The sequence below is a fragment of the Balaenoptera borealis genome, assembly GCF_965194805.1.
Source record: "Balaenoptera borealis genome assembly, chromosome: 19".
Lineage (NCBI taxonomy): Eukaryota > Metazoa > Chordata > Mammalia > Artiodactyla > Balaenopteridae > Balaenoptera > Balaenoptera borealis.
Window position 1 is genome coordinate 57642523 of NC_138878.1, and position 16741 is coordinate 57659263.

Genomic DNA, 16741 nt, shown 5'->3' on the forward strand with positions numbered 1-16741 from the left:
TTGGAGCTGCTTGGGGACCGGGGCTGAGGGTCGAAGTGTCATGTGACAGCAGGGAGAGGAGACTCTTTCATGCTCTCGTTCATTCCAAAGACACAGTCCCAGACTGTGCAGCCTGGGCCCTAAGGAGCCCACAGTCTGGGGCAGGGGTCACTCTCCAGGCTGTCAGTGTGTGTTAGGGGACAGGGGGACCCCAGATGAGAGAGGCACTGACCGCCTGGGCAGTCAGGGAGGACCTCACAGAGGAGGTGACGTGGAGCTGGCGACTTAAAGAGGAGCAGGAGTTTGCTAGTCGAGAAGGAGAGGGTCGCCCCAGGTGGGAGAAGAGCAGAGGCGAAGGCCTGGAGGAGGGAGAACAGGGCCACCCTTGTTCATTCAACCCACACCTCCCGTTGGGGACCCCAGATGAGTCAGAGCTGCCCTTGAGGGGTTCCTAGCCTGAAGGAGGAGATATTCTGGGGCCCAGATGGCTACAGCCTTTAGGACAGTGACAGGGGAAATGGAGCCAGGGTGGAGGGAACAGGGGAGAGACCCTCTGCCTGAAGTCATCGGGGGTGGTGACTTCATGGAGGACAGAGCCTGTGCTGGGTCCTGAAGGATGAGTAGGAGATCGCCAGGCAGATAGAGTGGGGAACAGCATTCCAGGCAGAGGGACCAGCCCATGCCAAGGCCTCAGGAAACATTTGTTAAATGGCAGACAGACAGCAGGACAGAGGCAGGAACAAGTAAGAGACAGAGAGAGCTGCAGGGAAGGACGGACGCTCAGCAAACATAACTTGTTCTTCTGAGCTAGGTGATGCTGGGGACCGAGCAATGAGTCAGACCAAGCCTGCCCTCTGGTCTAGTGGGAAAGGACTGGGACACAGGGGACCACAGCCCTGCGGGCTCGGGGCTAGGACGGCGAGAAGGCACGACCAAGGGAGGCTGCATTAGTTTGCTAGGGCTGCCATAACAAAGTACCCCATACTGGATGGCTTAAACAACAGAAATTTATTTTCTCAAAATTCTGGAAGCTAGAAGTCCAAGGTCAAGGTGTCAGCAGGATTGGTTTCTTCTGAGGCCTCTCTCCTTGGCTTGAGATGGCCGTCTGCTCCCTGTGTCTTCACATGGTCTTCCCTCTGGGCATGTCTCTGTCTCAATCTCCTCTTCTTATAAGGACCCCAGTCATATTGGATCAGAGCCCACCCTAAGGGCTCTAAGGGTCTCATTTTAACTTCATTACCTCTTTAAAGATCCTATCTCCAAAGACAGTCACATTCTGAGGTACTGGGGGTTAGGACTTCAACATAGGAATGTTGGGGGACACAGCTCGGCACATACGAGAGGCCGAGAATGAGCATGGACTTTCTGGGGTGGAGGTGAGGTCAGAGGCCACCCTGGTCTGTGAGCAGGAGGGGCGTTCGCTAGCTAGGTGGGGAGTAAAGAACCTGAAGGTCTGGACTTCCCGTCAAGCAGAGGGAGATACCTGGCGTGGCTGAAGAGAAAGTTGCATAAGTGGCAAGAGATGGGCAGCAGCGGGTGACAAGGGTCACACCCTAAAGGCCAGGATGAGGAACCTGGGCTTTTCTTAGGAGACGGGGAGCCATGGAAGGGTTCAGGGCCAGGCGAGGAGCTCCCGTGGCAATGCGGACACTGGCTGGAGGGAGGAGCCGGGGAGGGGGCTGGGGCACGGCTTTCAGGGATGCTGGGAGGGGTGGGATTTAGGGCCACGTTAGGATTTGTGGTTGTCTGGAGCAGGGCCAAGGTCTGGGAGATTTAGAGCCAGGATCAGTCAGGACTCCCGCGTCTGATGCACCAGAGTCGGGGCGGGGGGGGCCTCATCCCCTGGCTCCGTTTGTGACCTCCTGTGTCTCTCAGCATCCTTAACCACTTGCTGCCCCCTTCCCAGTGCCCAGAAACAGGGCCTGAGCTCCTGTAGCATCTGGGCACCTGCACCCTAACACTCATAAGCTTATGCCTTAATAGGACTATATGCTGGCTTATTATTTTTATTGTTATTAGCTTAAAATTTTATTTATTTATTTGGTTGTGCCGGGTCTTAGTTGAGGCTGGCCGGCTCCTTAGTTGCAGCACATGGGTTCCTTTAGTTGCAGCTCAAGGGCTCCTTAGTTGTGGCTCGCGGGCTCCTTAGTTGCGGTTCGCAGGCTCCTTAGTTGCGGCACGCGTGTGGGATCTAGTACCCTGGCAGGGATCGAACCCGGGCCCCCTGCATTGGGAACATGGAGTCTCAACCACTGCGCCACCAGGGAAGTCCCAACTCAAAATTTTTTTCTTTTTTTGTGAAAACATACCATACATAAAGTGCTCAAATTTTAAGCGTACAGCTTGATGAATTTTTACATATGTGTAGACCCACATAAACACCAAACAGAACATTTCCAACCCCTTGCAGGCTTCCTCACACCCTCTCCCGGTTAGCACCCCCCAAAAGGTGCCCACTAATCGGACCTTAATCATCTGATGTCATCCTGCCTGTTGCTGAGTTTCACATAATTGGAGTCCTCCTGTCTGTCCACTTTTGTGTCTCACGTCTTTACCCCGGCATCATGTTTGCGAGATTCAGCGTGTGTGATGCAGGAGTTGGTTCTTTTCCCCGGCTGTGGAGTATTTCGTTGTATGGATGTACCGGTGTTGTTGACCCAGTCCCGTTAATGGGCCCTGGAGCTCTTTCCAGTGGCGGGGAGTGGTTATGAAAGCGCCGCTGGGAACACGCGTGCCGGCGGTGGTGATGGTGGGCAGGACGCTCCTTCCTCTTGGATGGACGCCTGGGAGTGGATGTGCTGGGACACAGGGAAGGGGCACCGCTCGGCTTTCCTGAATCGTGCTTGTATTGATTTACACCCCCACCAGCAGTGTGTGACCTGGCTTTTTAATCAGGAATTTTAAATCCGAGTGGCGTGTCGTGTCGAGTAATTGCAAAATTTCTGGACTTTTTTTTTTTTTTTCAGTTGGTGACGCTGTCCCAGCTCTCTCTCTAGCTGGCCTTCTTTAAGTATCTTGGATGTAGAGCACACTAGAGTTGGATAGCTCCTTTGATAGGGTGGGGTCTTGGTGGGGATTTGGAGTGAGCTGTAGGGGAGACTTTAGGGTCAGAGTCAGGGTCAGGAGTAAGGTCTGAGGCCGAGTTGGGAGTCGAGCTCAGATGAAGGACTCGGGTTGTCTGGACAGGAGTTGGGAATCAGGGTGGGCAAAGGGGATTCAGAACGGGTCGGGCAGAAACCCAGATTTGTGCGGGGGTCTAGAACCAGGAAGGACTGAGTTCAAGTCGGAGTCAGGGTGAGCTTGGGTTGGGATGACGGTGGTGAAAGTCACGACGGGCCCATCAGAGACCGTAGAGATACTGATCGGAAGTGGGAGCCCTGTAGTCACGAAGACCCAGGTCCGATCAGGGTGCCTTTGCTGCCTCACTGTGTTCTTGGGGAGGTGCCATCCCCCCCTGGAGCCTCAGTTTCCTCCTCTGTAAAATGGGGGTAATATTAGCACCAACTGCCGGTGTGAGCTCTGAATCATACTTGGCGCTGTGCTTGGCCCTGGTAACACTCACCTTCCCGTGACCAGCATCAGAGAGCTGTGAGGACGGGGGTTTGTCTCCATTGCTTTGTGTCCCCTGCTCGCCACTCCCCTCGGCCACCTCCTTTCATTTCCTCGGCCCTGCGGAACTATAGAGTGGGATCGCGTCTGTAGGGGCAGGGACCGTAGGTTGGATTGGGGTGTGCAGCTGCAAATCAAGGCTGAAGTCCCAGGTAAGGTCTAAGATTAGGTTTGAGGACAAGGTCGGGGCAGATGCGGATGGGGTCGGGGTCACAGAGATCAGAGTGGGGCCATCTGTGTGCTGAGTCCCTGAAAGGGAGGCCGGTGGGAGTGGGGTATGGACAGGAAAGTGGTGGGCCAGGGAGGGGGCCGGAGGGCGGCTGAATCACCGCCGGTAGATCTGACGACTCGTTCCTTTGGGGATGCTGCAGTCCCCTCACACCTCCCAGGCCCTACTCAGAGTGGAAAACATGCCTCACCGAAACCTGGTGAGGCAGGACGGGCGCCGGGGCGGCAGCCTGAGAGGAAGCCTAAGGCTGACTCGCTGCTCTGGAGCAGTCTCCCCCTGGGCGGCCAGAGCCTTGTCAGGACCCACGGCCAACCTCGACCCTCCCACCCTGCCCCAGGGTCTCACGGGGGGTCGGGGGCTGACCCTCCCTGTGCCACCTCCTGGAGGGGTGAAGGGGATCCCCAGGGCCCGAAGGGCCCGCTCCTGTCCTGCCGGAGGAGAGCAGAGGCTCAGAGCAGAGGGCATGTCTCCCGGAAAGAGACACTTGCAAGGCGGCAGGGGGTGTGGGAGTATTTGGGGAGAGGCTGGGGTGGTGCCGGAGGAGGGGCCCCAGAGCTCTTCAGGCTTCTGCACCCTCACCCCACTTGCATCCCTCCTCTGTCCCCAGAAATAAGAATGTCTAAGCCCCTGGAGGCCGAGAAGCAAGGTCTGGACTCCCCATCTGAGCACACAGGTGAGTGGGGAAGGGAGCAGGGAGGGCAGAGGTCACCACGGGCGGAGGGCAGGTGCGCCGGGGGAGTTTTGGGGGTGGCTCGTGACAACTCACCCTGCCCCTCTCCTTGCAGACACGGAAAGAAATGGACCAGACACTAACCATCAGGTCAGGAGGGAGTGGATGAGCAGGAGGGGTGGGGAGGGGGAGGGGGAGAAGGGAGCAGAGGGGAGCTGTGTGGGGGAGGGGCAGGGTGTCAGAAGCTGCTTCATCTCACTGTTCCCATCTCCCACCCCAACTCGCTCTTTGCAGAACCCCCAGAATAAGACCTCCCCGTTCTCTGTGTCCCCGACTGGCCCCAGCACCAAGGTAAGCACCTGTCAGGGCAGCCAGGGCAGGGGGAGAGGTGTCCTGCGATGGGCCGGGTTTGGCATTTGGGAGAGGGCCCAGGGCCTGGTACCTCGGTGACGGGACTCCTCCCGCCGCCCCTTCTCACCCTCGGGCTCCCGCCCCAGGCCTGTGACTCACCAGGGCTCCTTCCCCTTCCCTGGGGGAGTGGGGGTGGCCAGGGAAATCCCCCCCAGAGCCCCAGGGCGATGAACAACAGGAAGCTGAGGGCCCCGCCCCCATCCCAACGTCCCTGACCGAACAGGGGCCGGCCCTGCCCCCCCATCCCCCCAAGCACACACTCAGGGGCCAGCGGAGGACTGGGGAGCGGGGAGGGGAGGGCAGGCCCAGTGAGGATGCTGGAGGAGAGGACGGTGGGGAGGCCGGAAGTGACCACGTAGAGCAAATGCCAGATCCAGATGGGGCCCTGCTCCTGGGCACTGCTGGGCTTCCTGGGGTGTCTGGGGCCCAGGTCTCCACCCTCCAGTGTGGCGGGGGCAGCCGGCAGGTCCAGAGGCCCGAAGATGGCACAGAGGGCAGGGACAGAGGAGGAGGCACAGGCAGGACTCCTGACCCTGACCAAAGGTGGCAGAAGGATGGGACGTGGGCACCAGGAACTGCTCTGTGACCATGGGAGAATCACTCCCCCACTCTGGCCTTTCAGTTTCCTCTTCTCTAACATGGGAAATGGGGGTGGGGGGTGGAGAGGGGGATCTCTGAGGTCCCTTCCATGGCTGGTGTGCCTTGATCTGCTTGGTGGGCAGGTGTCTTGTTCTGAGGGCGCTGGACGGGACCCAGGGAGAAGGGCTCGGACTCTGACAGTCTTCCCTCTGATCTCAGGCTGGGCTCTGGCCATAGCCCTGGGAGCCGAGAGCGTCCGTCACCCCCACCCCCAGCTCCAGCCCTCCCTCAGCTGAATCTCTGCAGCCTCTCCTTGCTCTGCGGCAGCCCTGCTTCTCCCCTAGGAGACTAGTGGGGCCCAAGGAAGAAAGGGTTCTCGCTCCCCTTCCCCAGCCTGGGCCTGCTTCCCGGGGAAAGCCTGAGGCAGAGAGCGCAGCAGCGGCCTCTGGCTCTGGGTCTCCATCCACACCTGGTCTCCGCTCCTGGCCTTTGCTGCCCCACCTCACTGCATCTCTTCTGTGTCAGTCTTTCCCTAATTGCAGTGATTCATGTGCTTCCATCATGATTTCAGACAAATGCACACACCACTGTGTTCAATTATTTACATCACAATTTTGTTGAATTGGCTCAATTAAAAAAAACATTTTATTATGGAAAGTGTGAAGCAGATACAAAAGTAGAAGGAAGACCATAGCGAAAACAAACATCCAGGTACCTGTCAATCGGCCTCAACAATTATCAACTCATGAGCTGTCTTGCTTTTTCAACAGCTGAAATAAAACGTTTTTTTAAATGGAAATTTCATGAATGGAAAACCAGAATCACTTGCCATGGAAATAAATACAATGATTATTAAAATGTACCCAGAGACTCTTGCCTACTGTCGGATATAAGCCTGAGACCGGTTCTCTGTTTGTTAAAAGGGGCAATTAGCCAGGGTTGGAAGGTGTTAGAGACATCCTAGCACCTATTGGAGACTTAAAAGAGAGAGAAGGAAAGAGCCCCGAGAGGGACAGTGTTCTCACCATGGCACGCAGTGTTGGTTTTTTAAAAACTTTTAATTAAAATATGACACACACTTAGATCCTCAGTGTACAGCTCTGTGGATTTTCACAAACTGGCCACCTGTATCACCAGCACCAGATCAAGAAACAGAACATGACCAGACTTCCAGAAGGCCCTTCATTTCCCCTCCAGGACAGCCACTGCCCTGACTTCTAGTATTTACTGTTGTTTCACGCTGCATCCCCGTACCCCTTAGACTTTCTGACACTTGTATCCCGTCCCTTGGGGCATGCCACTCACCCTCTGTTATTTGGCCCTTTCCCAGGCCTCTGTCTGTCTGTCTGTCTCAGTCCGTATTGCAAATGCCACGCTCGCTCCTGCCAAGTCACTGTGTTGCCTTGCACAAGATGCTTTCCCTCTCTGGATCTCCTTTTGCAAAACACTGTTGGGACACTGGGCTGAAGGATGATCCCTAAGGTCCCCTCTGGGCCTGAGAGTGGGCGACTCATCAAGCCACACCTCCCACCCCATGTGTCTTTCACCAGCAGACCTCTCAGGCAAGGCCACCATTGTCTGGTATTTTCAGGTAGGAGAGGGAGAAGGCTGGCACCCCTCTAAGCTGGTCTGTCCTACGTGGTGGATGCGAGATGCATCTTTATCCTCCACAGAGAGAGGAGGAGGGGCTCAGCGGACTCTGGGGTGGAAGCTGAGAGCTGGCAGCACCTGGGCCACATGTAGCCTGCAGACGTCTTTTGCGGCTGGTCCTGCAGCATTTTTGCTTTGGTTCTTTGCCGGCAGAAGCAGGGTGGGGCTGGGCAGGCCTCCCCCTTCCGGCAGGCGGGCATGCTCTTTTCAGCCCACTCTGTCCACACTTGCCCAAATCACCCATTTGTGCTGTCTGCCTGCTTCCTTAGGCTTTGAATTCATGACCCATATTCTAAGGCGGTGATTTTTATTTCATACCCTAATCCTCTTTCATCCAATAAAGTCTTACTCCACTGGACAGATAAGAGGTCCACCTCTGGCTGAAGCAGATGAGGGGTGTGGCACACAGGACCCCCTTCTTTGATGTCCCGGGGCCCCCACTGGCATCCTTTCCCATTTTAAAAATGGGGAACTGACCCCCAGGAGGGTAAAAGCGCTCTCCAAAGGTGACCCTCTCCTGTCGGGAGTTCGGGTGCAGAGGGTGTGTTAGCCTTTTCTGACTGGTGCGGAAACTGAGGCCAGAGAGGTGGCCCGAGGTCCCCGCGGGCCTGGCCTCCGCACCCCAGTCTTCTCCCTTGGCGGCGCGGGGCTGCCGTTGCCACACACGTGCCCTCTCTTTGGTTCACAGGTGGGCATTCTCTCTGGCCTCCACTTAACATTCTGGGGTCCCGGACCCTGCCTCTCTCCCCCCCAGATCAAGGCTGAAGACCCCAGCAGTGACTCAGCCCCAGCGGCACCCCTGCCCCCCCAGCCGGCTCAGCCGCATCTGCCCCAGGCCCAACTCATGTTGACTGGCAGCCAGCTAGCCGGGGTAAGTACTTGGGGTGCACGGGGGCAGGGACAGGCCAGCCCCCTCCCGTCTGTTACAGGACTGGTGGCCTGGGGTGTCCCGCCCGGGCCACGGCCGCGGCCACTCTCTCAACGCCTGCCTCTTGCCCTCCTCTGTCCTCCTGGAAGACCCGCCCCCTAACCCGCTTGGCTCAGGCGCTAACCCCTGTCTGCTTTCTCTGCTCCCCCCATGCCCCTCCTCTGGCCCCCGCTGCCCCCGCCCGGCCCACAGCTCACGGCGCTGATGCCAGCTCAGCAGCAGCTCCTCCTGCAGCAAGCGCAGGCCCAGCTCCTGGCCGCCGCGGCCGCCGCTGCCTCCTCTTCCTCCTCCTCCTCCTCCTCCTCGACCTCGCAGCCCCCAGCCTCCTCCGGGGGAGGCGACCTGCCGCCACCACAACCTGCCAGCCAGCCCCCCGGGACCCCACAGCTCACCCTGTCCCAACCCATCCAGCTCACAGCACAGGTAAGGGCAGCCCCGGGGAGCACACGCCCTCCAGCGGAGGCCCCGAGGAAGCCGAGGCGGTGCAGGGGGCTGGCTGGTCCACGCGGACCGTTCTGACCACCAGCGCTGGGCCAGGCAGCCCCCGGAAACCCCAGGAAGCCTCGGGAGATGCTGCCACCCATCTCTCAGAGGGGTAAAGCGAGGCTCAGAGGGAGGACACCCTCCGCGCGAGGGGCGTGCCCGACTCTCTGCTTTCTGTGCGTCTCGCTGAGGTTCACAGTCACCTGGGAGGCTGACACGTTATCCTCAGTTTACAGCAGAGGAAACCAGGGGTCACCTCCATGCACAGCACCTGTGTGGGTACAAAAGAAAGGCTGAGAATCAGAATCGGTGCCCCACACCGAGCGCCCTGGCTCCTCCAGTGAGACGCTCTTTCAGAAAGGGGCCTGTGGTCTGTGAGTTAGGAAACTCTGCATTCTCTCTCCGCATTCTGGAGACTTCTGGTCTACGTGGAATCATGCATGAGTGGCTGTATTAGCTTCCAGGGCTGCCATAACAAAGTATCACAAACTGGGTGGCTTAAAACAACAGAGATGTATCATCTCAGACCAGAAGTCCAAAATCAAGGTGTCAGCAGAGCGGGGGTGTCTCTTGAGGCTCTAGGGGAGAATCCCTCTTTGCCTCTTCTCGCTTCTGGTGGTGCAGGAAATCGTTGGCTTTCTCGTAGATGGATGACTCCAGTCTCTGCCTCTGTCATCATGTGGCCATCTTTTCTCTGAGTGTGTCTGTCTCTGTGTCCAAATTGCCCCTTCTTATAAGGACACCAGTCATTGGATTAGGGTCCACCCTAATGACTTCCTTTTAACTTGATTACATCTGCAAAGACCTCGTTTCCAAACAAGGTCATATTTATAGGCACCAGGGGTTAGAACTCCTACCGTTTCTTTTTTTTTTTTTTTAATGGCCGCACCACGCGGCATGTGGGATCTTAGCTCCCCGACAAGGGATCGAACCCGTGCCCCCTGCAGTGGAAGCGTGGAGTCTTAGCCACTGGACCACCAGGGAAGTCCCCTACCATATCTTTTTAGGGGACACAATTCAACCATGATATTGGCCAACAGACTTCCCATAAGGATGCTTGGCGGGAGCAGAGTAGAAGCTGGGCAGGCCTCCTCTTCCGACAGGCTGCTCTTTCCAGCCCACCCCTTCCTTCCACCCCTGCCCATGTCACCCATTTGTGCTGTTAACCTGGTTGCCATAGAGCGTTTGAGTCTGTGGCCCGTGTTCCAGGGCAGTGAAGGGCCTGGGGAGTCCTACAGCGAGGGATTGGCCTACGCTGTCTACACCAGGGAGCTGTCCAGCGCCCGCGAGGCTGTCCCCTTGACAGCGGTCGGCCTTTGGTGGGCCCGTTCCACTGCTGACCAGCACTCCCATTTGGGGCTGTGCTTAACACTGAGTGCGTCTCTGTCTCCTTAGAGCTTCCTGCCGCTGGGCCTGGCTCTGCAGAAACGCAGAGCAAGCTGGCCTCGCTGCTTTGTAGCGACTCTTCCAAACAGATCCTCCCAATGCCTGGCTTGCCACCGTTGCCATAGGTAGTCTGTTGGGTGCTGCCTTTGTACCAGGCACTATGCTAACGTGACCTCCTTGAATCCACAAATCCTCATCCTGGCCAAGGCGCCGGCAGGGGGGAGGGGCGGGGGTGCCGGGGAGGCAAAGTGACTTGCCTAACCCCAGGTCACACTGTGAGCTCAAGTGGCAGAGTCAGCCTGGAAGCCAGGGCTCTAACCACGTGATCTGGGGCTGCTGCCTCTAACTGGCACCCCTCCCACCCCGGCCACCAGAGACCCCAGCAGCCGGTGATCTGTTTGCCTCGTGGCACACACGGCTCTTCGCTGAGCAAGGTCGAGGCTCAGGGCTCCTCCAGTCTTGGTGTTCCTGCTCCTGTTTGCCTTTCTACCTGGAAGTCAGCCCCCTCCCTTTACCCGGAGAGCTCCTCTCCATCCTTTAAGCCCCAGCTTGGGAGCCTGCACCTCCAGGAAGTCTTCCATGACTTCCCTCCCTCCAGCTGGTTTGATTTCCTGCCTCCTGCCTCCTCTGGGGGCCCCCAGCCCATTGCCTCTCCTTCTGCCACAGCCCTGATCACCCAGGGCTGTGTCCACATACGCCCTCGGAAATGTCTGTTGAAGGAGCACAGGCTGCAGGGAGGGAGGAGGGACGGGGCAGCCTAGCGCAGACCCAGCCAGGCCCTCAGCCCCTGTGAGCGGCAGGCACTCCTTCTATTCATCCCCGCCCCAGAACCACCTCTTCCGGACTCCCTACTGACACCAGCAGCCGCAGGCCGACCCTCTGCCACCTGTAACCTGCCCAGGCCCTGATTCTCAAGGTCCCCTCGAATCCCTCCCGCCCAGCCCTTTCCTCTCACTCCTCCTGCCCCAGCTTCCCTCAGCTCTGATCTCCATCTGTGTCCTGCAAGTGCAAAGCTGGGCTGAAGTTGTTTTCTGGGAGTTCTGTCACCCTGTGACCTCACTTCCCCAACAGACCAATGTTTATCCCGTACAGCCCATGAGCCGGTCACCATACTGCGCCCAGGCTGTGGTGGGGACCACCGTCCTTCTGCCCTCGCTGCCCGCTGCAGCCACAGCCGGCCTCGGCCCTGGGCTTGACCCGCTCCCCAGCCTGTGTCGTCTGCCTGCCCGTGCAACTGCCTGTGCCTGCTCAGCTCTGTCCTGCCCTCGTTTCGCAGACACTTCCCGCCTCCTGCGTCAGGCCCTGGTGGGAAGCAGGCATGACTCAGACCCAGCCTTGTCCCCAGAGGGGCTCCCTGTCTTGTAGGGAAACAGATACACCAATGAGCCACTAAGAAATGCTTTACTTGAAAAATAATAAGAAAGTCAAAAAGCATCCATAACCCTATCACTTTAAAATTATATAAAGTACGAAGGGAAAGTCCCCCTTCTGTGCCTCTAATGCCAACTTCCAAAGGAATGTCGGTCAGTTTGGCAGGAACCTTCCCTGCATTTCCCTAGCCTGTACAGAAGGGACAGTTATAATACAATTTTACCACTGACTTTTTTTATTTTTTTGGCTGCGCCCCTCAGCTTGTGGGATCTTAGTTCCCTGACCAGGGATTGAACCCGGGCCCTCGGCAGTGAAAGCACAGAGTCCTAACCACTGGACCACCAGAGAATTCCCTATAATACAGGTTTACAATTTGTGTGTCCAGCACTCAACTCAGCATGATGCTTTCTACCGAGGGGGCCACACAGACGTTTACTGAATCAATGAGGGATGTTTTGCTGCAGCTTTTCAATCAAGGGTAGGGAAGACATCTCTCCAGGGGAGTAATTCAGAATGCCTGGGGTAGGGTAGGCATTGACTGAAAATTTACATTAACTGTTAAAACATCATTTTGTATTTGGAGAGCAGCGGCGGTGGGGGCGGGGAGGAACGTCCCTATTTTTGTAACATGGCCACGGCAAATAAAGCTTGAGAAGATCTTTCAGGGGGGTAGGACCTAGTGAAGAAGGCTTTCCCAGAGAAACCTGCTGGATGTGGTGGGGATGCGGGAAAAGAAAGGGGGCTGTGTCTGAGGGAGTCAGGGAAGGCTTCCTGGAGGAGGTGGTATCTGAACCGAGGGGGGAACAAGTAGGAGTTTACCAGGTGGATGAGCTGGGGAGAGGGTTCCAGGCGTGGGACTGGTAAAGGCAAAGTGAGAGGGCAGGGCAGGCTTGGGGAGGTGAGGGGTGGGAGGCAGCAAAGGATGAGCCAGGAGTGGGTGTCAGTGGGGCCACAGCCACACTCTAGGCAGCTGAAGGGGAAAAAGGACTGTTTGGCTCAGATCACAGAAAAGGCCCAGCCTGACATCAGGCCTGGCCCCAGGGATCTGTCTCCCTTTTCATTCTGAGTCGGGCATAATGGGTACCAGCACTTCAAGACTTGCAGCCACCCCGCCCAGAGAGATAAAACACACCCAGTGGCCAGGTTTGAGTCGTTGCCCCCAACTCCCGGGAAGGTGGGGTCAGCCCCACCTGGACTGCGTGACCTGAGAGAGGAGGAGGGCAGGTCCCCAAGAGGAGGAGGTGGGTCCTGCTGCTGGAGAAGGGGTGGGGGATGCCAGGTCAGCTCAGCCACCCACCTGGCACCACAGGCCCCAGAGTCCAGGAGCTGGGCCGGTCCAGAGGCATGCCAGTCACTCCAGGACTCCTGGGTTGGGATCTGCTGTTGCTTGTCTGTCCTGGAATTTTAGCATGAGGTAGCATGGAATGTAATGTGCAATTGGCAGGTAGGTGTTTTTTTTCTCCCTGTTGAATGGTTCTCTGCTCCACGGTGTTCTGCCCCAGTCGCCAGGACCTCGTGGGCTCCATGTGGCAGGGCCAACCTCTGGGGGACGGGGGTACGTAGCAGATCCGACGCTAGAGACAGGCTACCTGTGTCCACCCCCCACCTCCAACCTTTAGAGCTTCCCCTAGTGGAGGGACTGGAATAATCATAGTCGTTTATTCATTCAACTAATACTTATCGAGCACCTTGTGTATGCCAGGTGCTCATTCATGGCCCTGAGGGGACAGCTGTGAACAAGGCAGAGGTGGCTGCCCTTGAGGACATTATGTTCTAGTGGCGAGACAGTAAACAAGTAAACATATCAGCAAAACAAGACGGTTTTTGCATAAGTGTAATGAAAAAAATGACACAGGGCGCTGTCCTAGGCGGAGGAAGCCACTTTTTTTTTTTCTTGCCGTGCTGCACGTCGGCAGCGTGCAGGATAGGGGATGGAACCTGTGCCCCCTGCAGTGGAAGCGCAGTGTCTTAACCACTGGACCGCCAGGGAAGTCCCAAGGGAGGAAGCCACTTTTAATGGGGTGGTCAGGAGAAGTTTCACTGAGAAGGTGGCCTTTGAGAACCGAGACCTGAATGAGTCAGGCATGAAGAAGGCAGTGGGAGAGATTAGGAAAGGGCAACAGCAAGTGCAAAGGTCCTGAGGTGGAAACCCGCTTGACTTGTTCAGGGTACAGGGGAAAGTGAAATGGCTGGAACAGAGTGAGCGGGAGACAGATCACTGGTGAGGTGGGGAGGCAGGCAGGACTGGCTTTTGCAGGGCCTCGTAGGCAAGATCAAGGAGTTTGGAATGTGTGCTGGGTATGATGGGAGGTTGTTGGGGGTTCTAAGCTGGTGAGGGTCCCAAATGACCCTTTACAAAGCTCCCTCCAGCTGCTGTGGGGAGAATGGACTAGGAGTAAGGAGTGGGAAGTCCTTGCAGGCATCGAGGGTGGGGGGGGGGGTGGCGATGAGGGTGAAGGTGGGGTCCGGGATGCTATTTTGTGTGGATCCGATAGGTCAAGGGTGACTCCTGGGATTTTGGCTTCAGAGATTGGTGGTGGTGAGGTGGTTTCCTGAGCTGGGGAAGGCAGGGGAGGAACAGGGTGTTTTGGAGGGTGGGGCTGGGGAACCAGGAGTTTCACTTTGGACGTGGTAGTGTTCAAAGAGTCTATTAATCACCCAAGTGGGAGACATCAAATAGGCAGATGGATATTTGGGGCTGAAGCTCAGTGGAGGGTCTGGGCGTGAGCTGGAAGTTGTAAGTTTTCAGGAAGAGGAAGGACTGGTGGGGCTCCCGCCCTCGAGAGCTCACGGGGTGACATGAGGCGGCTGATGTGAGGGTGCAGTGCTAGCAAATGCTGGTGTTGGAGGAGTAGGTTGTGATTTCCAAAATGCTTTGAGAATAATAATATTACTCAGGCCTCAAAACAACCCAGTGAAGAGTTAGACAGTATTACTCCCATTTTATAGATGACAAAACTGAGCCCTGAGAGAAATGACTCAGTTAAAAAGGACTGCCATTTACAGAGGACCACTTCAGTGAACCAGGGATCAGACTAAACGTTCTACACCTGTTGTCTCATTTAATTCTTTAACAGCTCCATGAGGTAAGAATTATTGAGGTGTCACCTGAGGAAACTGAGGCTTAAAGAGGGTAAGGAACTGCCTGTGGTCTCACGGTGTGTAAGGGACAGAGTCAGGTGTCTGGCCATCTCCAGAGCCCAGGTCTTTCCAGGACACCGTGCATTGTCACCCTATACAGTAAGGCCCAGAGAGACAGCTGGCTTCCTCCAAGTCACACAGCAAGAAGCAGGCACGGGAGTTCCCTGGCGGTCCGGTGGTTAAGACCACGCACTTTCACTGCCAAGGGCCTGGGTTCAATCCCTGGTCGGGGAACTAAGATCCCCAAAGATCCCACAAAACAAAAACAAACAAACAAAAAAGAAAAAAAAAAAAAAAAAAGCAGGCACGATGGCCAAGACTCGAACCCTCACGGTTCTCAGCTGGAAGGGATCCTTGCGCCCCGAGGTGACCTTCCCACCCAGTGTGGGAACTCCCTCTGCACCATTCTGAGGGTGCAGTTTCACCCAGATGGCCCCCAGGATGGTGCTCACTGCCTCCCTAGGCGGCCCCTTCCACAATCGATTGCCAGTAACTTACATGGTCCCCAGACCCCATCCCTCCCCCACTCTGGACTTCACTCTAGGCTGTCCACGTCTTCGCAGCACGCAGTGTCCAGAACTGGTCATAATTTGCCGTTATCGGGGACGGCAAGTGAGTGTCGATGTGCGTGTCGACACCGTCCCCGCTGGGGCTGCGGGATGTAGCGTGTGAGGCCAGTCACGGGGGAGAGGGGAGTCGGCCCTGCGCGCTGGAGTGAGGCAGCGCACCTGCGCGGCTCTGGGGCCCGGCGGCCTCTAGTTCCTGCTCAAGGCTGCCTCCTCCCCACCAGGTGGAACCAAGTTCACCCATATGAACCCATATGTGTCATATGAACCGTGTGTCTCAGTCTTTCTGCCCCCAGTCTGTGGCCAAGATCCCACCTGTGGCAAAGCACAGCCAGTCTGCCCCCAAACACCACCAGTCCTAAGGGTTACCTTATTCATTCACTGAAAATTCATGGATTGCCCGTTCCATGCCTGCACTGGGGCAGGGGAGTGAAGAGAATACAGCGATGAGCAAGAATTTGTCTCCCCCCTTCTCGGTTTTAATGGGCTGTGCTAGTTCTCTGTGCTGGTTTTTCTCACGGGTTAGGGACAGAGCAGATGATCCGCTACGGGGGGCCCTGCGGAGCGCTGGCATCCCTCCGCCTACTCCAATTTCTCCACCCTCTGTCTCCGTCCTAACACGCCTCCAAGTGGCTTCAGCTGGCGTGCCGATTCAGATGGCTCTAGGTTATGGAGAAATGGCGCCTTCTACCGGCTAACCCCAGTCTTTTTTTTTTTTTTTTTTTGGCTGCGTTGGGTCTTCGTTGCTGCGCGCGGGCTTTCTCTAGTTGTGGCGAGAGGGGACTACTCTTTGTTGCGATGCGCGGGCTTCTCATTGCGGTGGCTCCTTTTGTTGCGGAGCTCGGGCTCTAGGCGCGCGGGCTTCAGTAGTTGTGGCATGCGGGTTGAGTAGTTCTGACTCATGGGCTTAGTTGTTCCGTGGCATGTGGGATCTTCCCCGACCAGGGTTCGAACCCGTTCTCCTTCATTGGCAGGTGGAGTCTTATCCACTGTGCCACCAGGGAAGTCCCTAACCCCAGTCTTGAGGCAGCTCACTGTTCACCCAGAATCTTCTCTCTTTCTCCCCTTCTTGAATTCCTTTGGTCAACCAGCGTTTGGGGACCATCCACCACACCCAGGCACCTTTCTGCATGAGGGTTACAGTGAGGAATAAGGCAAACAAACCTGTGCCCTCATGGAGCTGGCACCAACCCCTTTTGAGGAGACAGACAGGAAGCTGATATTGCTATGAGGGAAGGAAAAGAGTAAAATGTAAGAGAGTGACGAGGGGAAAAAAAATCTCCGTGTCAGAGCAGGTGGCCAGAGGAAGCCTCTCTGAGGAAGGGGCATTTGATAAAGGCTTAAATGATGAGGAGGGGCCAGTCATGTGCAGATCAAGAAGCGGGGTGGGGGGGGGGAATAGCACGTGCAAAGGCCCTGAGGTGGGGATTTCTTTCTGGGTTCAGTGGCAGGAGGGAGACCAGTGTGGCTGGATGAGTTAGGGAGCGAGAAAGTCGTGGGAGGTGAGGAAGGCCAGGTCATGCAGGGCCATGGCAAGGAGCTGGATGTACAATCGATATTACAAATTTGATGAAAAGGGACTTCCCTGGCGGTACAGTGGTTAGGACTCCACGCTTTCACTGCCAGGGCCCAGGTTCAATCCCTGGTCGGGGAACTGAGATCCTGCAAGCCACCTCACAGCCAGAAAAAGAAGAAGAAAAAGACAAAATTATAAAAACAAGATTAAGTATGGGGGTCTT

General features: G+C 56.5%; 1 protein-coding gene across 10 annotated transcripts in view; it reads left to right on the forward strand.

The window, feature by feature from the left end:
* Window positions 1-16741, forward strand: part of POU2F2 (POU class 2 homeobox 2) — a gene marked incomplete at its 5' end in the record, with an annotated part of 78956 nt that overhangs the window by 47479 nt on the left and 14736 nt on the right. For 4 of the 10 annotated variants that reach the window (XM_082370104.1, XM_082370102.1, XM_082370108.1 and 1 more), the window contains 5 exons: window positions 4425-4490; window positions 4603-4637; window positions 4782-4838; window positions 7882-7998; window positions 8248-8478. In XM_082370104.1, coding sequence (XP_082226230.1) covers window positions 4433-4490; window positions 4603-4637; window positions 4782-4838; window positions 7882-7998; window positions 8248-8478 — 498 coding nt within the window. Of the gene's footprint in view, window positions 1-4424; window positions 4491-4602; window positions 4638-4781; window positions 4839-7881; window positions 7999-8144; window positions 8479-16741 lie in introns of those variants that run through there. The other 6 variants (XM_082370105.1, XM_082370106.1, XM_082370110.1 and 3 more) reach the window with 3 other exon arrangements.